At 43.8% G+C, this 25,879-nt stretch overlaps 1 protein-coding gene across 1 annotated transcript in view; it reads right to left on the bottom strand.

The window, feature by feature from the left end:
- The window catches only part of THBS4 (thrombospondin 4), a 53,660-nt gene extending 28,003 nt beyond the window's left edge, over window positions 1-25,657 (bottom strand). The window contains exons 1-2 of the mRNA XM_027971492.2: window positions 25,388-25,657; window positions 15,856-16,059 (exon numbers count right to left, since the gene is read on the bottom strand). Coding sequence (XP_027827293.1) covers window positions 15,856-16,059; window positions 25,388-25,475 — 292 coding nt within the window. The 5' untranslated portion in view covers window positions 25,476-25,657. The remainder of the gene's footprint in view (window positions 1-15,855; window positions 16,060-25,387) is intronic.
- Between the last annotated feature and the right edge of the window lie 222 nt (window positions 25,658-25,879).

Here is a 25,879-nt window from a genome sequence, read left to right as displayed (position 1 = left end):
TGCTGGGATGTTTTGTGCTCATGAAAAGAGACGGTAAGTAGTAAGTGTGAAAACAGAGAATATAATTTCAGTTCATGATGAGTACACTGAACAAGCAGGACACATTGAAAGTCAACTCACATCCAAGTAAGCTCCTCAGGGCATGAATTCATTCATTCACCAATGTTTCCCGAGCACTACTATGGGGCTGGGTGCTGCCCCTGGTTGTTTTAAACGCTTATATTCTATTCATGGCAACCCTATGAAACTGGAATTGACTAGAGGTGAGGAAAGTGAAGCTCAGATAAGCGGAGTAACTTGCTCAAGGATATAGTCAGTGACGGGACTAGAATTTAAAGCCGGGTGTGGTTTATTCCATGGCTCAAGAATGCTAGGCTTGGATGGGGTTTTGTAAGCAGATGTTGAATCAGGTGTAATCTGTTGTATTATCCCTCAGTAAAACCTATTTTCAAATTTTAACAATGCTCAGTTAGAAAACCAAAGGTATCCATGGATGCAAAAGAAAGACTCCATGGGAGAGCCACTGCCTTACATAAAAAGATATTCTCAGTATTATGTGGAGTGAAAAAAAGTTATGGGTCAGTATAGGTTTGCTCAAAAAAAAAAAAAAAAACTACGTATGTATGTACATACAGTATACACACAGACAGAAAATTAGAAGAAAATATTTGTATGGTCATTTCTGGTGCTTGGTGATATGTGTTTTTTTCTTCATTTTCATTGTCTGATCTTTCTATGCAAGAAACTTATGCATTACTTATATAATTCAAAAAAGTTAAAAAAAAGAATTCCACATGTAAACCCAGAGTGTGCTACAATCAATGTGTATGATTCACAGCAAGCACCTAGGACCATCTCTCTTCAGGTGCCTCTTCTGTGAAGTGTAAATGCCAACTCGGTGCTGCCCAGACAGGAAAACCTGTTTATGCTGCAGTATTGCCAGAGAAAATAATCACCACTATGAAATTTAAGGGTGTTTTTGAAGACTTCCTCCAAATCCATTCGACGTTCTAGGTCGATTTCCCCACCCTTCTAGAATCTGACTAGATTTGCTTTTCCATTTGACCATCGCTGGAGGCGGGGGCAGTTGGCATCTGGGTCCGTGGTATAGAGAGAAACCAGGAGGAGTCAGGAGATCTTCCCTTGTGCCCACGGGACCACCACCACTTGCTTACTGAGAGAGAAGGACTGGTGAGACCTGGCAGGACAGACTGCCTAGAAGGCCTTTCTATGACTATAGGACAACACTATGCTTCCTGAAGCAAAGTATTGGTAAGACTTAAATGTGGAATGAGGAGAAAGAAAATAGACGTGGGTAGACATTCTTGCATGGAGAATCCCAGGGACAGAGGAGCCTGGTGGGCTGCCGTCTATGGGGTCACACAGAGTTGGACACGACTGAAGCAACTTAGCATGCATGCATTGGAGAAGGAAATGGCAACCCACTCCAGTACTCTTGCCTGGAGAATCCCATGGACAGAGGAGCCTGGTAGGCTGCAGTCCATGGGGTCACGAAGAGTCAGACACAGCTGAGTGACTTCACTTTCCCTTTTCCTTTCATGCATTGGAGAAAGAAATGGCAACCCACTCCAGTATTTTTGCCTGGAGAATCCCAGGGACAGAGGAGCCTGGTGGGCTTCCATCTACAGGGTCGCACAGAGTCGGACACAACTGATGCGACTTAGCAGCAGCAGCAGCAGACATTTTTGAGGTATTTTTAATACGGGCTACAACAGTCTTTTTACCCCCTTTTTAAAAATATTGTTGAGAATTTATAATAGTAACAGCATGGCTTGAAATTTGAGGCATAAAATACACAAAAGAGGGGGGAAATTGAGCCCAAACATATGCACTAATTCAATATTTTAAAACCTCCATTCCTTTACTTTTGAAATAGTTTTGTAAATCCCCAGCATTTTTACAGGCCAATGAAAACACTACTCAGACCACCAGACCTCAACCCAGTCACAGACACACATACACTCAGGATCTCCTTATTTTCCTTTCGGCCACAACCTCTGTTCCTCATATTAACAGTTTAAGAGGATACATAGAGTAGCTTAGAACAAATACTCGTGGTTTTTCTCCCCCAGCTGAGATTTCTGGTGGAATTCAAAGGAGACATATTTTAGTGGACCTCTTGCCTGCTTTTAGCAGGCCTTCCAGGCCATGTGGGTCATGATTTATTTTCATAACTGAATCGTTAAGTTAAGTTTTATAAATACTACCTAATGGAGTAATTTCCACCTAACAGGTGCTCATTAAATGTTGTGAATATGAAGTTTCAGTGAATAATTAGATGACTGCATTGAAAGCTTTTCACATATAAATTGAAAAGTTTAGCGAGTGGCAATTTAACATCTACTGCAGACAGCCGAACCTGCTATTGTGATCACGCTGTCATTTAAGGGCGTTCCACACTTCTGCCTTGCTTTGCATTGCACTGCAACACTGAAATAGGTTCCTCCTGCTCCCAGGTCTTGCGACAAGAGCAACAGGGGAGGAAAAAGAAGGAAAAGAATTATGGAAACTTCCATCTTTGCAAGGTCTGTTAGCAGAAAAATTATCAAAGGCTTTGACATTTACTACTGTTCACACTTGATCCAATAATTCTCATTTTGCTTATGGCTTTCATTTTTCTTTTTTATTGCAAGTTCCTTACTTCAGTGTTTCTATACTTATTTTAGCTTCAGAGCAGTAACATTACCCAGAGGGTCGGCAGGCACCTGCTCAGAAAACACATTTCCCCACCAGTCATACTGAGCCTAGAGGCAGACTCAACAAGCCAGGAGCCCGCGGCCTGGGACACTCCCTGAGCTTCTTCAGAAGCAGCACCATCAGAAGGGAGAGAACAGACCCAGTTCCCATCTTCTCTGTCTGTCCCCTTTACCAGTGCTCAGCTCACTCAATCTTCCTCCTCGCCACACATACACACACAGGGGAGCAGAACAGAGGGGAGAATACTAGTCACGCTGCAGGACATCACTTCACCTCCAGAAGGAATGAAAAGTCAGGCCCGGGAGCTGGAAGGAGCAGTCTTCTTTAGGCTCCATCCCACCCCTGCCCCTCAGCACCCCAGGGAGCACTGCACTCAGGAAAACAGCCGTCACTGGGGACAGCTCTGCTTCTTCAGCTAAGGCACATTCCGTTCTGCTTGTTCCTCACGGAAATAAGTTAGCCTGGTGATTTCAACCTGCTTCTCTCTCAGGATGAGCACCAAGAACCCATCTGATTAGAACGAAAGGCTGCAGGTCTTCAAACACATTTCTGTCTCTACGCTGTTCCATCTCTGGGTTTCTCTGCCAGATTCCTGACTCATCTTCCTGCTCAGGGTCTTTTCCTGTGCAGGTTTTCTGGACGGACAGCTTGAGATGCCTACACGACTGTTCTGATCAAACGATTGCCTTCTCAGGGCAACACACAAGCGAGCCAATGGAATCCTTCACTAGCTCCCTAGTGGTTCCCAATTAATGTGTAACTTTTCCCAGGACTGACCTAACCTTCTAGCCACCTTCCATTCTGCTGATCACTGCCAAGCTAGACAACCTGTTTTAACAACTGGTTTTCACACCTCTCTAGCTTTCTCCAGCCTCTCATCCTTTTCTTTCTGTGCTGAGTGTTCTCTTCTCCATCCCTCTCCTTCCTGCTCCATCACTGCTACAAATCGAAAGCCAAGATCCAGCTCAAATGCACCTGACTCCCTCTAGTATTCCATCTTCCTCATGACTGGAAGTTATCTGCCTCATTCATATTCCCTTTGGAGAAGGCAATGGCACCCCACTCCAGTACTCTTGCCTGGAAAATCCCACGGACAGAGGAGCCTGGTGGGCTGCAGTCCATGGGATCATGAAGAGTCAGATACAACTGAGCGACTTCACTTTCACTTTTCACTTTCATGCATTGGAGAAGGAAATGGCAACCCACTCCAGTGTTCTTGCCTGGAGAATCCCAGGGACGGGGGAGCCTGGTGGGCTGCCGTCTATGGGGTCGCACAGAGTCGGACACGACTGAAGCGACTTAGCGAGCAGCAACATATTCCCTTAGCACTTTCTCAGTGCTTTGCTAAGTGTACTTTTCCAGCCAAAACTCAGATACTTTAATGCCTGTGTTACCCTGGGCCTGAAGAGTCCAGTTTTTAAACTATTAAAAGGAGTTAATAAAAGTTGTCCTTCCTATTTCACTTTCTGTTCAGTGGTGGTCAAATAAGAAAATGCAAAACTATAAGCTGCTATACACATGTAGGTATATTTGTTTATTTCTTATCTTCTCTGCTAGAGCATAAGATCTTGGGACAAGGAGTCTATTTCTTACTAATTTTCCCGTACACCACAGCATCTGAGAACACCAAATACAACTGTTTGTTGAATGAAAAATAGATAAAATATTCTTGTGTTTACTCTGACTTTTTAAAACCCACAGTCTTCAAAAAAAGAGCAGTTTCTATTGCTTTACTTATATAAATCCTTCCCTTCTAAACTTAGCGTCTGCATGTACTTGAGAATCTGGAGCCTGATTTTATGGCTACATTTCCATGTCTGGGTACTAGCCTGATAGAGGAACCACGTAACCTAGCCTGATTAAATGCCATTGCAGTGACTGGTAGGAGATGAAGCAGCAAGCGCAAGCAATGAAGATTTGAAATATTGCTATCAACTTGAGAAGGAATTTTCAAAAGGTGCTTTTTGAAAAGCGGGTGGACAGGGTAGTCAAAAATATTATGATGTGTTGAATGTCAAGGCTATGAAGCAGGATGCCAGCTTTAAAGAACTGGAAATGATAATATTTTGTCTGCTTGGGCTAAGGAGTTCAGAGTGACGTGGCCTGCCCAGGCAGCAAACTCGGCAAGGTAGTCTGGGGCCTTCTGCTTTGCTTGGCAAATGGCTTTGCTCGGCAAATGGCTTTGCTCTTTGGCACTTTTAAAGATATGATGAAAGCCGCTGCTGTCAACCTTTCCTCTTCTTCTTAAATAATTGTATATTAAAAGAGCCTTCTTGCCATTAATGTCTCTTGTGATGGATGTTCTTGTTTGCCTTGACTCATTTGTTTTATGCCCTATACACTGGATCTTTGTAACTTTAGTGCTTTGGAAATACATATAAAAGGAAAACCATCAAATTGCTTTTCCTGAAAGTACTGTGGGTGACTCCCAGGTGTGATAAATGCAGTATGTGTGTTTGGAAATTTTTTTCATAGCAGTTTCAACCAATGTAAAGTTTACAGAATACACACAGAGCAAAGAAACCATCCAGCGAAAGGAAGCACAGCAAGTATAATGAACTTCTGCAGAGGGCTCTATGCTTGGATAAGTTATGAGGCATCACTACACAACTACCTGGTAGGGGAGAAAGTTGTAAGTGTGCACAGACTCCCAAGGTCACCTTAGAGGAGACAGTTGTGAGTGTACACAGAATCCCAAGGTCACCTTAGAGGAGAAAATTACAAAGCAATTTTGATGCCCATGGAACTCTCTCTAGCCTTAGCAGAGCCACAGAATATTAGCATTATAAGTCATCCAGCTTAATATCTCACTCCACAAATCCCTTCAATAAAAAATGTAGCCTCTACCAGCACATTTCCAGTAACAAAGAACTCATTACTTTGCAGAAAAACCCATTTCACTTTTGGAGTACTCCCCAAGATTTTCCTAATTCAGAGCCAATATCTGTTTCCTCTGCCTTCCACCAGTGTGTCCTAATTTTACTCTTCAGGACTATAGACAGATTTAATCATATCCTCAATCGAAGCGATATTCTTCAAATATTTTTAAGGCAACTTTCATCTCTCTCATGTCTTCTGTTTGGCTCCTTGATTTCTCCAGTTCCTTCAACTTTTTGACTTGTGATGTGGTATTAAAAAAACAAAACAAAACAAAACCAGAGCTTAGAAAGGTGCCAGTTTAGTGACTCTCTTCAAAGTAATCTCTGACTTGACAATGTCCCTATGAAATGTGCTCACAACCAGACAGAGTATGCTAGATGTGGCTGGATAATTAAGAATCCAGGTTCCACCAATCTGGTCACATGTACATATTAATGTACAGTTAATAGAGGAAAACAATAGAATGGGAACAACCAGAGATCTCTTCAAGAAAATTAGTTTTACCAAGGGAACACTTCATGTAAAGATAGCCACAATAAAGGACAGAAATTGTATGGACCAAATAGAAGCAGAAGATATTAAAAAGAGGTGGCAAGAATACACAGAAGATCTATACAAAAAATATCTTCATGACCCAGATAACCACGATGGTGTGATCACTCACCTAGAGCCAGACATCCTGGAATATGAAGTCAAGTGGGCTTTAGGAAGCATCACTACGAACAAAGCTGGTGGAGATGATGCAATTCCAGTTGAGCTATTTCAAATTCTAAAAGATGATGCTGTGAAAGTGCTGCATTCAACATGCCAGCAAATTTGGAAAACTCAGCAGTGGCCACAGGACTGGAAAAGGTCAATTTTCATTCCAATCCCAAAGAAAGGCAATGCCAAAGAAAGTTCAAACTACTGCACAATTGTACTCATCTCACACACTAGCAAAGTAATGCTCAAAATTCTCCAAGCCAGGCTTCAACCGTATATGAACCGTGAACTTCCAGATGTTCAAGCTGGATTTAGAAAAGGCAGAAGAACCACTCTATTATACAGAGTGAAGTAAGCCAGAAAGTAAGTCAGAAAGAAAAACACCATACTAATGCATATATATGGAATTTAGAAAGATGGTAACGATAACCCTGTATGTGAGAGCAATAGAGACACAGATGTATAGAACAGTCTTTTGGACTCTGTGGGAGAGGGTGAGGGTGGAATGATTTGGGAGAATGGCATTGAAACACGTATAATATCATATGTGAAACAAATTGCCAAATAAATAAACAAATATATATATATATATATATTATTCTCAAAAACAAACAAACAAACAAACAAATTGCCAACATCCATCGGATCATTGAAAAAGCAAGAGAGTTCCAGAAAAACATCAATTTCTGCTTTATTTACTATGCCAAAGCCTTTGACTGTGTGGATCACAACAAACTGTGGAAAATTCTGAGAGAGATGGGAATACCAGACCACCTTATCTGCCTCCTGAGAAATCTGTACGCAGGTCAAGAAGCAACAGTTAAAACTGTACATGGAACAACAGACTTATTCCAAATTGGGAAAGAAGTACATCAAGGTTGTATATTGTCACCCTGCTTATTTAACTTGTATGCAGAGTATATCATGCCAAATGCCAGGCTGGATGAAGCACAAGCTGTAATCAAGATTGCCGGGAGAAATATCAATAACCTCAGATATGCAGATGACACCACCCATACAGCAGAAAGTGAAGAAGAACTAAAGAGCCTCTTGATGAAAGTGAAAGAGGAGAGTGAAAAAGCTGGCTTAATGCTCAACATTCAGAAAACTAAGATGTTACCTGGTCCTATCACTTCATGGCAAATGGATGGGGAAACAATGGAAACAGTGAGAGACTTTGTTTGCTTGGGCTCCAAAATCACTGTAGATGGTGAATGCAGCCATGAAATTAAAAGACGCCTGCTCCTCGGAAGAAAAGCTATGACAAACCTAGACGGCATATTAAAAAGGAGAGACATTACTTTGCCAACGAAGGTCCGTCTAGTCAAAGCTATGGTTTTTCCAGTAGTCATGTATGGATGTGAGAGTTGGAGTATAAAGAAAGCTGACTGCTGAAGAATTGATATTTTTAAATTGTGGTGTTGGAGAAGACTCTTAAGAGTCCCTTGGAAGGCAGGGAGATCAAACCAGTCCATCCTAAAGGAAATCAGTCCTGAATATTCATTGGAAGGACTGATGCTGAAGCTGAAACTACGATAATTTGGCCACCTGATGCAAAGAACTACTGCCGCTGCTGCTAAGTTGCTTCAGTCGTGTCTGACTCTGTGCGACCCCATAGATGGCAGCCCATCAGGCTCCCCCGTCCCTGGGATTCTCCAGGCAAGCACACTGGAGTGGGTTGCCATTTCCTTCTCCAATGCATGAAAGTAAAGAGTGAAAGTGAAGTCGCTCAGTCGTGTCCGACTCTTAGTGACCCCATGGACTGCAGCCTACCAGGCTCCTCCGTCCATGGGATTCTCCAGGCAAGAGTACTGGAGTAGGGTGCCACTGCCTTCTCCGGATGCAAGGAACTGACCAATTGGAAAAGATCCTGATGCTGGGAAAGATTGAAGGCAGGAGGAGAAGGGGATGACAGAGGATGAGATGGTTGGATGGCATCACCAACGTGATGGACATGAGTTTGAGCAAGCTCCAGAAGTTGGTGACAGACAGGGAGGACTGGTGTGCTATAGTCCATGGGGTTGCAAAGAGTTGGATATGACTGAGTGACTGAACTGAAAATTTAAGAAACTTTTTAAAAAGTTGCATCACCCTATCTGTTCATTCATTCAGCAAACATTTTTGAGCAACTAGTAAGTGCCAGGCACTGAGCTCAATACTGGGTGGTTCTTAACACTGTTGATTAGAATGCTTAGGGTGTTGTTGTTGAGTCTCTCAGTCATGTCTGACTCTTTGCGACCCCATGGACTGCAGCATGCCAGGCTTCTGTGTCCTTCACTATCTCCCGGAGTTTGTTCAAACTCATGTGCCATTGGTGATGCCATCCAACCATCTCATCCTCTGTCTCTGTCTTCTCCTCCTGCCTTCAATCTCCTAGCATCAGGGTTTTTTCCAATGAGTTGGCTCTTTGCATCAGGTAGCCAAAGTATTGGGGTTTCAGCTTCAGCATCAGTCCTTCCAATGACTATTCAGGACTGATTTCCTGTCCAACTCTCCATCCATACATGACTACTGGAGAAATCATAGCTTTGACTAGATGGACCTTTGCAGCAATGTGATGTCTCTGCTTCTTAATATGTTGTCTAGGTTTGTCATAGTCTTTCTTCCAAGGAGCAAGCATTTTTTAATTTCATGGCTGTAGTCACCACCTGCAGTGATTTTGGAGCCCAAGAAAATATAAGTCTCTCACTGTTTCCATTGTTTCCCCATCTATTTGCCACGAAGTATGGGACTAGATACCATGATCTTAGTTTTGGGGTCTCCCTCAGCCTGTGTATCTGCAATTTCCTTTTCACTACCAGAGAAAGGATTTACATTTCTTATTGTTAAATTTCCTCTGACTATGGCTTGTTGCGTCAGCTTGGTAAGACCTTGGAAATCTTGATGGTGGCATCCTATATGTTCAACAGTCTTTTCCAGTTTTGTGCCAGCTGCAAACATTATAGAATATTGTCTGTGTTTTCACCCAAGTCAACGATTTATTGAAAAGTTCAATGCCGAAGACAAAGCCTTGTCAGAAAACACTACATACTTTGCTACGAGGCAACTTACCAACCCCCAATAGTACTATTTATCTAGCTCATTCTCTTTTTCACATTATTCAGAAAGGTATAGTAAGTGACTTCATAAAATTGATTTAAAAGTTTAGGACTTAGTTTTAGTAAATCTATCTGCCTTCAAATAACCCTAGCTTTCTTTTCCAGGAAATCCCCAAAGGTATAACTAATAACACAACCCTCTGGGAGTTTGTCTGAAAGTTCATGAAAATTCTTTGCACTTTCTGCATATGGCCACTTTAAAACTAAGCTCATTCAATGGTGCCTAGTAAGAATGTAGTGAAAGTTAACAGGGAAAATGAGCACTGGGCCTTCAGTACAGCCTTGCTTTGCTGTGATGGCTCCATAAATAAATAGTATTATAAGTGTCTCATTTTTCCCCTTCAGTATTTGGTTTAGAATTCTAACTATTTTTTTGGCTGTACAATGTGGTTTCCAAGATCTTAGTTCCCTGGCCAGGGACTAAACCTGGGCCCTTGGTAGGGAATGCTCAGACTCCTAACCACTGGACTGACAAGGAATTCCAGAATTCTAACTTTTTAAACTCTTTCATCTCTTTCAAATTGTATCTCTCATTAGCCTGCAAGCTTCAGAACAACCACTCTGAACTATCTGACTTCTCCTATCGCAGGCTGAGGAGCTTGGCTGGCTCTGTCCAGTCATCACCACTAGTTCTTGGAGTTCCCTTCCTTTCCACAGCACCAACTGTTTTTCTGTAGCTGTCAAATTTAGGCTGAAGAAGCAGTCTTCATGCTTTTCCTGAGAGGTGAGGCTTTCGCTAAGGAAAGCCAAGAGTTCACCAACTCATCAGTTTTTGGAAGACAGTTTCTTAAATAGTAGAGAGATGTCTCTGTCTGTCTATCTATCTAATATAGGAATCTGAAATTTTTATTGAGCTTCACAGCCTAAAAAAGTTATTATACTTTATATAAGTCAGTTTCTCCAATCACCCTGAAAGGTAGCTATTATCACTCTCACTTTAAAGATAGTAAATTGAGGTTAAGAGCGATTCAGAGATGTTTTCATGGTGACACAGTTGTTAAGACTTTTAACTGTGACTCAAACTCAAGATACTACCTGCAAACTTGTCTCCATGCCAGATTCAAGAAAATCAATCATATTCTCTACCTACCCCGAGTGGTTTCTACAGAATGCTCATTTCTATCAAGATTGTATCACCTGTGTTACTAATAATCTGATAGATCATTTCTATCAGAAACACTACCTGCATTTCTTTTAAATCTTCATCCAAACGGTCTTCAACACTCATTCACTCAAAAGTGATTCTGAGCCAGACATTGGATACATCTAGAAATTCCACAACCGGGAATGGTTTTCTAGCAAAGCTACTCTTCTCAGGCTCCATTTATTCCACTCAGTCTCTTCATGAGACACTTCCATGTACAGGGCACTGTACTATGTGCTGCAGCAGACAAATGGGAGTTAAGGGACGTTCAGTCCCTGCCTTAAGGGGGCTGATAACCAGCTGGAGAAAAGGCATATAAGTCATTCAAATCCAATGCAAGTTAAGAGTCGTGGAGGTGCGAAGTTATAAGGAAAGGTGTCAGGAGGAATTTGAGATGTGTCTTGCATGTGGAAAATTTCAGCATCTGGAGATGGTGCAGGGCAGGCAATGGGGGCAGCAGAGGGCAAGAGCCAAAGGACAGAAAAGGAGAGACAGCACACATGGGTCCAGGGAACCGTAGTTAAATCCATCCCATGGAAGCATGGGCTGCATGGATGGCTGGAAGGACAGATAAACTGGAAAGGCTGGTTGGGAGTCAGGCAGCGGAAAGCCCTGAATGCCCAGCAGGGATGTGTGTATCTTACTCAGTTTGGGATGGGAAGTCACTCTAGGTCTCCGGGGTCAGATATAACTAGATCCAAGTCATGCCTTGTGAACAGTAATGAGGCAGTTCAGTGCAGTTCAGTTGCTTAGTTGGGTCCAACTCTTTGTGACCCCTTGGACTGCAGCACGCCAGGCTTCCCTGTCTATCACCAACTCCCGAAGCTTATTCAAACTCATGTCCATTGAATCAGTGATGCCATCCAACCATCTCACCCTCTGTGGTCCCCTTCTCCTCCTGCCTTCAATCTTTCCCAGCATCGGGGTCTTATCCAATGACTCAGTTCTTTGCATCAGGTGACCAAAGTATTGGAGTTTCAGCTTCAGCATCAGTCCTTCCAATGAAATTTCCTTTAGAAATTAGACTGGTTTGATCTCCTTGCCGTCCAAGGGACTCTCAAGAGTCTTCTTCAACACCACAGTTCAAAAACATCAGTTTTTTGGTGCTCAGCTTTCTTTATGGTCCAGCTCTCACATCCATACATGACTACTGGAGAAATCATAGCTTTCACTAGATGGACCTTTGTCAGCAATGTGATGTCTCTGCTTCTTCATCTGCTGTCTAAGTTTGTCATGCTTTTTCTTCCAAGCAGCAAGCATCTTTTAATTTCATGGCTGCAGTCACCATCTGCAGTGATTTTTGCAGCCTAAGAAACAGAGTCACGGAGAAACAGAGAGCCCAGTGGCAAACTCCCTTCTTTGCAGCTCTCATAGGAAACGCCTGAGTTTCGCATAGGAGCTCATCTAGGGCCCAGATGACCAAACCTTGCTCTTTGATACCGTGCAGTCGCCCTCTCCCAAACCATAACTTTGTGTCTTATTTCCTATTCCAATGTTTTTAGTCACAAGAGATATATCTTGACTTCTTCTGTTTCACTACTCTCCATGAAGATCAGCTGAGCCGAGTCAGCTGAATGATGACTGGGGTTCACCTTCCAGGACAGTGATTCTTCCCCACCCTCCACAGATCACAGCAGGGGTGCACGGCCACCCGAAGGGTCAGGCCACCAAAGATGTCCTCCTGCCCTTTGCGATCTCTTGCTCGCCTGGTCCCTGCTTCACCCACTCCCTACTCACATGACTGTACTTACCCCTTGCCCCAGCTAGTGACTGTTCTAATCCTTAGGCCGGGACAACTCCACCTGCTGGTTTGCTAATTTATTACTGTAACAGGGAAGAGTCAATTCTGACTCCTGTTGGATCTGTTTCTTTGACTTTAACCTTTGCTTTCTGTTGCTTTTGTTATTATAATCATAGATAACGGCCTGCCTCAGGGAACACGGTCCCTCTGCCCGAAAGTTAAAGTGGCTGTGTTCAGCTCATAGGGAGACAATCTGACTCTGCCCATCTGTGCATGGCTGCAGAAAAGAAGTTAACACATGCTCTCCTATTCTGCAAAATAAGTGGCCTTTATACTTTACTTCCTCACCTCCTCTCCCACTCTGTTCCATAAAACAAACTGGCAACCAGACTCTGAAAAGATGATTTTTTGGAGACACTCCTCTGCCATCCTCTCGGTCTGCCAGCTTTCTGAATAAAGTCATGTTCCTTGCCTCGACACCTGTCTCACGATTCACCGGCCTGTCATGTGGTGAGCAGAGTGAACTTGGACTCAGTAACACACATCTGCGTTTAATTAATCTGAGGTCATTAATCTGAGGGGGCTGTGAGAGATGTGTCCCAGCTGCTGGTTTCCCTGGTAACTGACAGTCAATCTGATGTCAGTTCCCCCTACAAATGGTAGCCTCCCTATCCCCCTGAATGGCCAAGATTGCTGCCATGTCCTGCCTGCTGTCTGCCAGATACAGTGGGATATCTCTCCAGGACCTTTTGCTGCAGACTTGTAAGAGCCCCTTTCCAGTAAACCAACGATGTGTGGGCTCTTTGTTTACTCTTGAGGTTGGACAACAAGACGTACAGGTGTCCAGGATGCAACCCAACACCACCTCTGAACACCTCCACAGAGAGTTACAACCACACATCACATCTTTTTCTTGGACCTGATGGACCCACTGACTTATCTTTCTTGTTCCAGTCAGAACACGCTGCTGCTCCTTCCGAGACCTTTCAGTGATGGCAAATCTCTGCATTTTTTCCTACTGCTCCAGGGAAACTTGAATGTCAAATTCTTCAACTCTCACAACTCTAATTCTGATATAAATTCCTCTTCATTTTCTGAGAATTGTCATAGGACTCCTTTAAAAACAAATTTTTTTCCTAAGAGCTATTTATCTTTTCTAGTAGGCTGGCAGGCGGAGAGGTATTCACAATCATTTCCTCTTTTTTCTCCTTTAACATAGAAATCAGCTGGTGTTAACAGTTGACTCACTGCTGCTGCTGCTGCTAAGTCGCTTCAGTCGTGTCCAACTCTGTGTGACCCCATAGATGGCAGCCCACCAGCTTCTACCGTCCCTGGGATTCTCCAGGCAAGAACACTGGAGTGGGTTGCCATTTCCTTCTCCAATGCATCAAAGTGAAAAGTGAAAGGGAAGTCACTCAGTCGTGTTTAGCGACCCCATGGACTACAGCCTTCCAGGCTCCTCTGGTTGACTCACTGATGACTCTTCAAAGGAAAAACATCTACCTGCCCAAGCATTCCCCCAGCCTCTACAGAGCAAATAGAAAGAAATCAGTGCAGGCGGAGGGGGGAGTTTCTTCCTGTTTTTCCACTATGGCAGATTTAGAAGTAGAGTGAGATTCAGCGAGAGTGAAAACCTAGAGGCAGAGCTCTTCACTCTACTGAGGGCCTTTTAGCCGCCAAGCTGAGTGAGCTAAAAGAAAAACCTTCCAGAGCCTTTAAAATAGCTTAGGTAGCTTCTTAAAAGAGAAGCTCCTCCTCTAAAGAGCAGGGTGGTTTTTATATATCATAAACTGAGTACAGAAGACGAGCTGTTCCTTCAGCAGATCTGAGGCAAAATGGGGTTTTCAGAACCACGGTAGAGAGATGGGGGAAATGACCTCCCAGCATGGCTTCAGGTGGGGCAGAGGGAGCAGGAATGAACCACCGGCTAAATCATGAACCAGGTCCCCAGCTCCTTCCATGACCTGAAACCGCACCTCAGCCCCTGAGAGGCCATGAGGAACAGAGAAAGCAGACTGGACAGTGGGGTGGGAGTGGGAGGAGGGAAGGAGGATATTGGAAACTGACATAAAGGAAGCCACTAAAACCCCACTCCTTTTTGCTTTTAACTCTATTGTCCTATGAACGCTAAGAATTAGGGGTTTCTTTCAGTTCCTAACACCTGCAGCTGTAAGTGTTCAATCACAATTAGAGTCTGAGAGAGTCTGAAGTGCTCGAAGGATCTCCTCTGTAAAGCAAATTGAAATAAATAAAAAAATCTCTGCAGGAAGGATCAATCCTCCTCCTTTTTTTATTAAAAACATCAGGCAGCACAGACACGTATCTGTCACATTCCTCAATAAGCAGGAACAGGTGCTGTCCCCAGGGCACGGGTGGAAGAGGAGGAGATGAAAAAACAGTGACCTTTTTCTTTGGGAGTCATTTCTTAGCATACCGTAGTAACTCACTTTGACAGTGAAACATTTGACAGCAGGGGGAACAACCAAATGACAGATCTGTGTAAACTGGCACAAAACAGGTAGAAAAGAGAGCTGTTCATTTAGTTCCACCTGTGAGATATTGTCTCCATCAAGTCCAGGCGCTGCGTGCAGAGCTAGGAGTTAAGTCTACAACATGCCTCTGCTGCTGCTGCTGCTAAGTCGCTTCAGTCGTATCTGACTCTGTGCGACCCCACAGACGGCAGCCCACCAGGCTCCCCTGTCCCTGGGATTCTCCAGGCAAGAACACTGGGGTGGGTTGCCATTTCCTTCTCCAATGCATGAAAGTGAAAAGTGAAAGTGAAGTCGCTCAGTCGTGTCCAACTTTTAGCGACCCCATGGATGCAGCCCACCAGGCTCCTCCAGCCACATGCCTCTACGGGAGCACAAAGAATGGGGTGGGTGGCTATTACAGGCTGAGTGCTTGTGTTCCCCTCAAATTCATGTGCTGAAGCCCCGGTCCTCAGAGTGATGGTATGGGAAGTGGACCTCTGGGTGGGAATTCGGTTTAGGTGAGGTCATGAAGGCAGGGCCCTCCTGATGGCATCAGTGTCCTTATAAGAAAAGGAAGACAGAGTTTTCTCTTTCTCTCTCCACCAGTACACACCGAGGAAAGGCCATATGAGCCCACAGTGAGAAGGTGGCCACTTATAAGTCAGCACTCAGGCTCTCAGCAGGCACCCAATCTGCTGGCAGCTTGACCTTGGACTTACCAGTCTCTGGTACTATGGGAAATTAAAGTCACAAACTTTATGGAGTTTATGGTATGTGTTACAACAGATCGAACTAATACAGTGGCTTAATTGTGCTGGGTCCTGTCCCTTCAGGAACTGGATCCAGAATAACATGAGGATGGGGCAATGTCAAAGTGCATTTTGGCCACAAGCAAGTCTTCCTTCTTTCTCCCGATATCAACTCACCCTCCCTATACAGGTAAATGTACAAGTAGAAGAATTTGGAATTGAAAGCTGAAATGAATGGTGGATGGAACCACCTGAAGGAAAGAAGACAACCCTCTCCCCCGCCCCCCGTCCACCAAATCCTGGAAGAGGCAGAGAGGATTTTTAAGAAAATGATTTCTACAAACTTGCTTACCTTTATTTAAACGTCCCATGACAGTAAATTCAAAATATTTGCTGTGGTCAGCTGAAGAGTAAAGGCCGAAGATGGTGGCCGAGCTTTTCGACTGCAGCTTGAAGGTGGAGATCACGTAGAGCTCGTTCAAAGTGGGGTCTGTCAGGATTGGCTGCAGAACACTTGGGTTCAGCCTCTGGCTGGCAGATGGGAGAAGGTCAAAGACTGGGGAGAATGGGAAGACAAGGACAATCAGTGAAAGGTTTAACTTACGGACAAATGTGGTTTTTGTTGTTTTGTTTTTGAGGGGGGACAATTTTCACAGTAAGCTATGAAGTAACCTGATATTATAATCATTTTTCCACATTGTCAAACTTGCCAGTTGTCTCTTATCACTCTACGGTGACTGGATATTTGAACTAGAAGAAATATAGCACAATATTCATCACCAAGTTATAGACCCCAAGAGAAGACAAAATTTGCAAACCCATTTTGCCTGAAGAAGTGACTCTGAAAATGCCCACCAGGAAAAGCACTAAATGTTTAGCGTGTGGGGGATCGGGAGAGAACATGGGCTTCCCTGGTGGGGCTAGTGGTAAAGAACCCACCTGCCAATGCAGGAGACATAAGAAATGATGTGGGTTTGATCCTTGGATGAGGAAGATCCCCTGGAGGAGGGCATGACAGCCCACTCCAGTATTCTTGCCTGGAGAATCCCATGGACAAAGGAGGCTGGCAGGCTTTAGTCCATGGGGTCACAGAGAATTGGACATGACTGAAGCAACCTTAGCATGCAGGCATGCATACAGGTAACAGCATCCAAGTCATTGCTTTTCCTACGTCCCCTAGTAGTGAATTTCTGCCTTGGGATCCCTCATGCGCCTCCTGGATCAAATCCAACTGTCTCTTCCTGGTCAGTAATAAATGACACGGGAAGGCCATAGAAAGCATGGATGTGGTGGCAGATGCCGTGTCAACAAAACAATTTGCTGCCTTTGTGGGACCTAAGTGCGCCCTCGTGCATTTTCAGTTCTCCAATATTTCTCTGCTAAGAAGTTGTGAGTGTGACAATGTGGAAACAAAATGGAAACAAAACAGTACAACGAGCTTTCTATTTCTTGACTGTATAGCCTGACAGAGTTGGTCTACAAAATCTAGAATCTAAATTTATATTGTGCAAGTCGCTTTTGATACAAGCCAGCTGCACTTTTAAACTTTATGAAAGCTATAAAAAAGCGTGTCCAGTTAATTTCAAAGTTTGCAAAGGCCAAATTTGGGTAACTCTCACTAGACTGTTACCTAGTGTTTCTTTTGGTTTATGCAAAATTGTTTGAACAATTCCACAGCCTGCAAGAACTTCAGGCTCCAGAGCTATTTTCTGGATGTAATAAGCTGGTTACTAAAGATGGTCACAGTATTCGTAATTTATAGAGTTCTTACAAATCAATGAAATAACCATCCTAACAGAAAAAAAATGGGTACATAACATGAAAAAACAATTTACAGAAAAAGTATTACAAGGGCAAATAAGTACACAAATAATATGTTCACGTGCTTAACTAATGATGAAGGAATTGCTAACTTAAACATCAAGGTAGGGCTTCCCTGGTGATCCAGTTAAGAATATACCCGCCAATGCAGGGGACATTGGTCTGATCCCTGCTCTGAGAAGATCCCACATGCTGCAAGGCAACTAAGTGTGTGTGTATGTGTGTGTGTGTGTGCCACAACTACCGAGCCAGTGCTCTAGAGCTCGCAAGGCACAACTCATGAGCCCACACACCGCAACTACTGAAGCCTATGTGCCAAGAGCCTGTGCTCCTCAAAAGAGAAGCCACCGCAATGAGAAGCCTGCACAGAGCAAGGAAGTGAGCCCCTGCTCACTGCAACCAGAGAAAGCCCTTGCACAGCAGTGAAGATGCAACGCTGCCGCTGCTGCTAAGTCACATCAGTCGTGTCCAACTCTGTGCAACCCCATAGACGGCAGCCCACCAGGCTCCCCCGTCCCTGGGATTCTCCAGGCAAGAACACTGGAGTGGGGTGCCATTTCCTTCTCCAATGCATGAAAGTGAAAAGTGAAAGTGAAGTCGCTCAGTCATGTCCAACTCTTAGCGACCCCATGGACTGTGGCCTACCAGGCTCCTCCATCCATGGGATTCTCCAGGCAAGAGTACCGGAGTGGGGTGCCATTGCCTTCTCTGAGTGACAGCAGCTTGGGCTAAATGTATTCACTGCTTTCGTTCTAGCCAGGAAGCAAGACAGGTGAACAAGGCCCAGGTTAGGGGATAGACATGCATGAAAGTGAAAGTGAAGTCGCTCAGTTGTGTCAGACTCTTAAATAAATAAACATTAAAAAAACACATTAAGGTATTATTTCCCTCATCAAATTGAAAAAACAATAAATACAACAATACCCAACTGCTGGTGAGAATTCAGGGAACTGGGTACTCATATACCGGTGGGTAAAGATTTACACTAAAATAAACACTTTGAAGCCAGTTTAAAAAACAGTATCAAAGACCCCAAGACACACATGCTCTTTGATTTAGTGACTCTACTAAAGAAATTTATCTTAAGAAAATTATGGATAACACAGTAATGTATTTAGGTACAAGGAGATTCACCACCAGTATTAATTCTAAAGCTTCTATATAGGAAGGCATTGTGTGAAAATCTAATTGGAAGAGGTGGGAAACCTGGATCTTTGCTGGCATAGCATTTCACCTCTCTTTACCAGAGATGGTAGGGTTTGACAGAGACTACAGGGGTTCAGCCATCCCAAACCATCCTGTGGCACTGCAAATGTTCAATAAATTATTTACAATTTCAGAACACTGGACATAATCAAGTGTCCTACGCTAGAGCCCCAGCTAAATATATTTTATGCTGCGCTTAGTCTCATCCAACTCTTTGTGACCCTATGGACTGTAGCCAGACAGACTCCTCTGTCCATGAGGACTCTCCAGGCTAAAATACTGGAGTGGGTTGTCATGCCCTCCTCCAGGGGATCTTCCCAACCCAGGGATAGAACCTAGGTCTCCTGCGGTTTCTTAATTGCAGGCGGATTCTTTACCATCTGAGCCACCAGGGAAGCCCAAGAATACTGGAGTGGGTAGCCTATCCCTTTTCCAGGCGATCTCCCCAACCCAGGAATTGAACTGGGGTCTCCTGCACTGCAGGTGGATTCTTTACCAGCTGAGCTACCCAGGAAATTTTGGTCCACCCAAAAAGAGTAATACTATCAAAAAGGGTAATGCAGTGGAATACTTACATATGGAAAGATGTTCATGATATATTATGGGGAGAAAGACTATCACAGTAATCCAAGTCTATGCCCTGACCAGTAATGCTGAAGAAGCTGAAATTGAACAGTTCTATGAAGACCTACAAGACCTTCTAGAACTAATACCTCAAAAAGATGTCCTTTACATTATAGGGACTGGAATGCAAAAGTAGTAAGTCAAGAAATACCTGGAATAACAGGCAAATTTGGCTTTGGAGTACAGAATGAAGCAGGACAAAGGTTAATAAGAGTTTTGCCAAGAGAACACACTGATTATAGCAAACACCCTCTTCCAACAACACAAGAGAAGACTCTACACATGGAAATCACCAGATGGTCAACACTGAAATCAGATTGATCATATTTTTTGCAGGCAAAGATGGAGAAGCTCTATACAGTCAGCAAAAACAAGACCGGGAGCTGACTGTGGCTCGGATCATGAACTCCTTACTGCCAAATTCAGACTGAAATTGAAGAAAGTAGGGAAAACCACTAGACCATTCAGGTATGACCTAAATCAAATCCCTTACAATTATACAGTGGAAGCGAGAAATAGATTCGAGGGATTAGATCTGATAGATAGAGTGCCTGATGAACTATGGACGGAGGTTCGTGACATTGTACAGGAGACAGGGATCAAGACCACCCAAAGAAAAAGAAACGCAAAAAGGCAAAACGGTTGTCTGAGGAGGTCTTACAAATAGCTGTGAAAAGAAGAGAAGTAAAAGGCAAAGGAGAAAAGGAAAGATATACCCACCTGAATGCAGAGTTCCAAAGAATAGCAAGGAGAGATAAGAAAGCCTTCCTCAGTAGATCAATGCAAAGAAATAGAGGAAAATAATAGAATGGGGAAAACTAGAGATCACTTCAAGAAAATTAGAGACACCAAGGGAACATTTCATGCAAAGATGGGCTCAATAAAGGACAGAAATGGTATGGACCTGACAGAAGCAGAAGGTATTAAGAAGAGGTGGCAAGAGTACACAGAAGAACTGTACAAAAAAGATCTTCACAACCCAGATAATCATGACAGTGTGATCGCTCACCTAGAGCCAGACATCCTGGAATGCGAAGTCAAGTGGGCTTTAGGAAGCATTGCTACAAACAAAGCTAGTGGAGGTGATGGAATTCCAGGAGAGCTATTTCAAATCATAAAAGATGGTGCTGTGAAAGTGCTATACTCAACATGCCAGCAAATTTGGAAAACTCAGCAGTGACCACAGGACTGGAAAAGATTTTTCATTCCAACCCCAAAGAAAGGCAATGCCAAAGAATGCTCAAACTACCGCACAATTGTACTCATCTCACATGCTAGCAAAGTAATGCTCAAAATTCTCCAAGTCAGGCTTCAACAGTACATGAACTGTGACCTTCCAGATGTTTTAGCTGGATTTAGAAAAGGCAGAGGAACCAGAGATCAAATTGCCAACATCTGCTGGATCATGGAAAAAGCAAGAGAGTTCCAGAAAAGCATCTATTTCTGCTTTATTGACTATGCCAAAGCCTTTGACTGTGTGGATCACAACAAACTGTGGAAAATTCTGAGAGAGATGGGAATACCAGACCACCTTACCTGTCTCCTGAGAAATCTGTATGCAGTTCAGGAAGCAACAGTTAGAACTGTACATGGAACAACAGACTGGTTCAAAATTGGGAAAGAAGTACGTCAAGGCTGTATATTGTCACCCTGCTTATTTAACTTATATGCAGAGTACATCACGAGAAAATGTTGGGCTGGATGAAGCACAAGCTGGAATCAAGATTGCCGGGAGAAATATCAATAACCTCAGATATGCAGATGACACCACCCTTATGGCAGAAAGTGTAGAAGAACTAAAAAGCCTCTTGATGAAAGTGAAAGAAGAGAGTGAGAAAGTTGGCTTAAAATTCAACATTCAGAAAACTAAGATCATGGCATCTGGTCCCATCACTTCATGGCAAATAGATGGGGAAACAATGGAAACAGTGTCATACTTTCTTTTCTTGGGCTCCAAAATCACTGCAGATGGTGACTGCATCCATGAAATTAAAAGATACTTGCTCTTTGGAAGAAAAGTTATGACTAGCCTAGACAGCAGATTAAAAAGGAGAAACATTACTTTGCCAACCAAGGTCTGTCTAGTCAAAGCTATGGTTTTTCCAGTAGTCATGTATGGATGTGAGAGTTGGACTTTTAAGAAAGCTGAGGGCCGAAGAATTGATAAGGCTCTTGAGAGTCCCTTGGAAGGCAGGGAGATCAAACCAGTCCATCCTAAAGGAAATCATTCCAGAATATTCATTGGAAGGACTGATGCTGAAGCTGAAACTCCAATACTTTGGCCACCTGATGCGAAGAACTGACTCATTTGAAAAGACCCTGATGCCAGGAAAGATTGAAGGTGGAAGGAGAAGGGGACGACAGAGGATGGCATGGTTGGAGGCATCTCTGACTCAATGGACATGAGTTGAGTAAACTGTGGGATTTGATGATGGACAGGGAGGCCTGGCGTGCTGCAGTCCATGGGGTCACAAAGAGCAACTAAACTGAACTGAACTACAAAAAGAATTGAAAACCAATATGACAAGATGCTAACATGAATAGTACCTATCTCTCATTTGCATGATTATATTTACATTTTAAACTTCCTTTTCTTTTGTTTACCCAAATTTCTGTTTGTTCTTTTTTTTTACAATGAAGTTGTATTGCTTTTGTAAGAAAAAATAGTTATAAAAGAAACAAGTAAAAAGCCTAGTTACTTAGGAATGTCTACTCTTTTTATAAGACGATCTGTCTTCAAATTGGATCTGTATTCTTTCTTTCATGTATACTGAGAACCTTTCACAATAATGAAATTAACACTAGCAATGTTGGAAAGCAGATTATCTATTATGTTCTTTCCTGTGTCCCACATTCCCCAAACATGAGGATTGCTGCCCAGGGTACTTCAAGAAAGGGTGGAGAGTTCTTAAATTTACAGAGAACTGGAAACTTTATATTTTCACCAGTAAAAGAGAAGGGAAATAAGACAACATATTTAAAAGTTCCCTTTAGGACAAGACATCTTCAGGAAAGAGATGTGTGTTTCAAGGATGGGAACAGCATGCAGAACTAAACTCTTGGTATTCCTGATTCTTGCTTTGATCATGATTACTTCACAATTCACCTCAAACTAAATTAATCACATTTCAACCTGTATGGTTCTTCCAATCTACTGACTTCTCTCTCAAGAGGCAGAGTTGGGATTAGTTAGTAATGAGCTTGGAGAGCATTCTGAAAAGGAAATGAGACACTACAAGTTTCTATTAATGTTATTACACTTCAGTAATAGTGCCAAGGTCTAAGCACAATCTTCAAGTAGTGTACAGGTGAAATTATTGCTACCAATGAGGCCAACCACCAAATCATGAAAATCAAATACTTACTAATAAAAATAGCAAGGCAGCTCAGAGGAAAAAGGAGAGAGCAAATTTTTCAGTGGAGCTGATAACTGTAAGACTAATCAATTCAATAAAGGCATCTATCAGAAATTTGACTTAATCAGATCATCTACAGCAATTAAATTAACCAGATCATGTAGGTATAGCCTGATTTCAAGTCTCCACAAAACAAGCAGCTATGTCTCAGAAAAAGCAAAATCCATACCTGCACATCATGAAGTTGCGTGTTCAAATGTCAAAAATTCGAGTAACACAAAATATTAGACCCATGAATTCAAACCTGTTAAATAATGTCTGCAATAAGAAAGTTTCTGAACTGTGTTAAAAAGCTTCCTTCTGACACCAAAAGCAAAGGCAACAAAGAAAAGTAAATAAGGGAGCCTACATCAAACTAAAAGGCTTCTACACAGCAAAGGAAACCAGTGAAAGGAAAAGGCAACCTATGGAGCGGGAGAAAATATCCGCACATCACATCTCTGCTGTAAGGGGTTAATATCCAAATCATATAATGAATTCATACAGCTCAACAGAAGAGACACGCAAAACAACCAAGAACTACAACCAAACATATTTACAAGTGGGCAGAAAATCCAAATAAACTTTTCCCCAAAGAAGACAGACAGCCAGCGTATCCATGAACAGATGCCCAACATCACTAGTAACCAGAGAAATGCAAATCAAAACTACAATGACATGTTACCTTACACCTGTTAGAATGGCTATTATTAAAAAGACAAGAAACAGCACGTGTTGGTGAGAATGTGGGGAAAAGGGAACCCTGTCCATCACTGGTGGGAATGCAAGGTGGTGCAGTCACTATGGAAAACAGTATGAAGGGTTCTCAAAAAATTAAAAATAGAACTACCATATGATCCAGCAATTTCACCCCTGGGTATTTATCCAAAGAAAACAAAACCATTAACTCTAAAAGATACGTGGAGTTATTCATCACAGCACTATTTATAATAGTCAAGATATGAAAACAACCAGTGTCTATCAGTGGATGAATGGATAAAGAAAATGACATATATAAAGGTGTAGACACACATATATGATAGAATAGTATCCAATTATGAAAAAGGAATGAAATCTTGCCATTTATAACAACATGGATGGACTTCATGGGCATTATGCTAAGTGTAATGCGGAAAAAATTACGTATGATCTCATATGCAAAATCTTATTAAACAAGAAGAATCTCATAGAATACAGAGAACAGACTAATGGTTGCCAGAAGTGGGAGTGGTGGTTATGGGGGTGAAATAGATGAAGAGGGCCAAAAGGTACAAACTTCTAGTTATAAAATAAGCCGTGGGGATATAACATAGAGCCTGGTGACTACAGTTAATAGTGCTGTATTGCATATTTGAGAGTTGCTAAGAGAGTAGATCTTAAAGTCCTCATCACAAGGGGAAAAAATTGCAGCCATGTGTGGCGACAGATACTAAATAGACTTGTGGTGAAGGTTTTGCAATGCATACAATGATCAAATCGCTATGTTGTACACCTGAAACTAATATAACATTATATGCCAATTATACATTAATTTTTTAAAAAAGTTTCCTTTCTTATTTTCCCAGAAGCAAGGCTGCAATGAATAAACTGCAGCGTTTTAAACATTTCAACTCAAACTAGACGCAGTCCAGTACCCCCTGACAATAAAATTCTGGTAGCCTGGTCTAGAATCAGAATGAGTTGTTTGGTGAAATGCAAAGTTTAAACGGGTAATTACTGAAGTGGGAGGGGAAGGGACCAGGATAAGCAATCTTGACTCTGGCTTTCTAGAAAAAGCAATTTTTACTTCAAGTTTTATTTCCTTAACTCGAAGGAAATTAACCCCAGGCATCAATTTCAAACAGATGAAGGCGATCGCTGGCTAGCCAATTAGAGCCCTAAGGATCTTTTCTTGGTTAAATAACTTCTTCCTTTCGGTCTTCCCAAAATTCTGTTTAAGCTTAAGTGCTTTCTGCACAACGGTTCTTGTCACAAAGGAGTTTGAAGACCGATTATCCAAGTGCTTTTCAAATTATTTATCGAATTTTTAACCTCTGTAGAGAAAAGACCCATTTCTTAGCTTTCCTGTTCAATTTACCTCCAGAATCAAGTGAAGTGAAGTGAAGTCGCTCAGTCGTGTCCGACTCTTTGCGACCCCGTGGACTGTAGCCCACCAGGCTCCTCCGTCCATGGGATTCTCCAGGCAAGAATACTGGAGTGGGTTGCCAGTTCCTTCTCGGGGTGGGGGGGGGGGGTCTTCTAGATCCAGGGATCGAACCCAGGTCTTCCGCATTGCAGGTAGACGCTTTAATCTCTGAGCCACCAGGGCACAGATAAGCCACCTCCCAAAGCTCCAGCAGAGCTGGAGCAGAAAAAGGTCAGCGGCAAGGCAACAGAGTAATACTGCGCCTTTCTTGGGTATGTGGCCTCAGACTAGGCTAACATCGAAGGATTTAGGATGTCATCGCCGAGGGGAGGGCGGCCCACAGAGCCGCAGGGCACAAAATCCAGATTTCACCGTACTCCAGACAGGACGTGTTCGAGGTCTAGGGCCGCGCTACAAACTTAGTAGTGAACCCCACCTCTTTGCCTAGATTGAACATAAATTTTACACCCCCAGAATATTGTATAGGGAATTGATCTCACCGCCGGTAAATCGAATCCCCGAAAATTCTAATCTCTAATGACCGCTTCCAAGCACAATACGCTTTCCCTCGGGCCCCAGAGGCGCAGTGAGGTGCCCAGAGGGACCCAGGAGCCCAGGGCGGAGCAGCGCGCGGGGCGGGTCCCTCCGTTCGCCCGCGCGGAGCTGCGGGACGGCGGGCTCGGTGGCCCGGAGCCCGGCCCGCACCCACTTACCCTGCGGGGCGGCCTGGGCGCCGGCCCCCAGCCAGGGCTGCAGGGCCAGGTGCAGCAGGAGGAAGGCGGCTCCGCGCGGGGCCAGCATGTTGGCGCTGCGCGCTCCCCGCGGGCGCGCGGGAGTCTCGGCAGCCGGGGCCCCGCCTGGGCGTGCGGGCGGCGCGCGGCCCCCGGGCGGGCTTCCCGCGGGCGGCGCAGGTGAGGCGAGCGCGGCGGCGTCCGGGCAGCCGTCGGGGGCGGCGCTCGGGTCCTGGCGCCGCGGAGCGGGGTGCGCTGGAGGCAGGGCTGGGCGCTTTATGGTCCGGCCGGCGGGGCGGGGAAGGGCCGAGGCCGGGGCGGCCCCCTTGGCCAGGATCCCCTTTGGCCGGGAAGTGTGGGGGTGGCCGGAGCGGCGGAGGGAAAGGCGTGAGCCTGGGGACTGGGGACGCGAGGGGCCCCACTCCGCCCGACTCGGGTCTGCGGAGGTGGGCGTGGTCGCCGACCCCGGACGGA

This window comes from Ovis aries, chromosome 7, assembly GCF_016772045.2.
Source record: "Ovis aries strain OAR_USU_Benz2616 breed Rambouillet chromosome 7, ARS-UI_Ramb_v3.0, whole genome shotgun sequence".
NCBI classification, from domain to species: domain Eukaryota; kingdom Metazoa; phylum Chordata; class Mammalia; order Artiodactyla; family Bovidae; genus Ovis; species Ovis aries.
The sequence above is the reverse complement of the archived record's forward strand: the minus strand, read 5'-3'. Positions and strand labels throughout refer to the sequence as shown.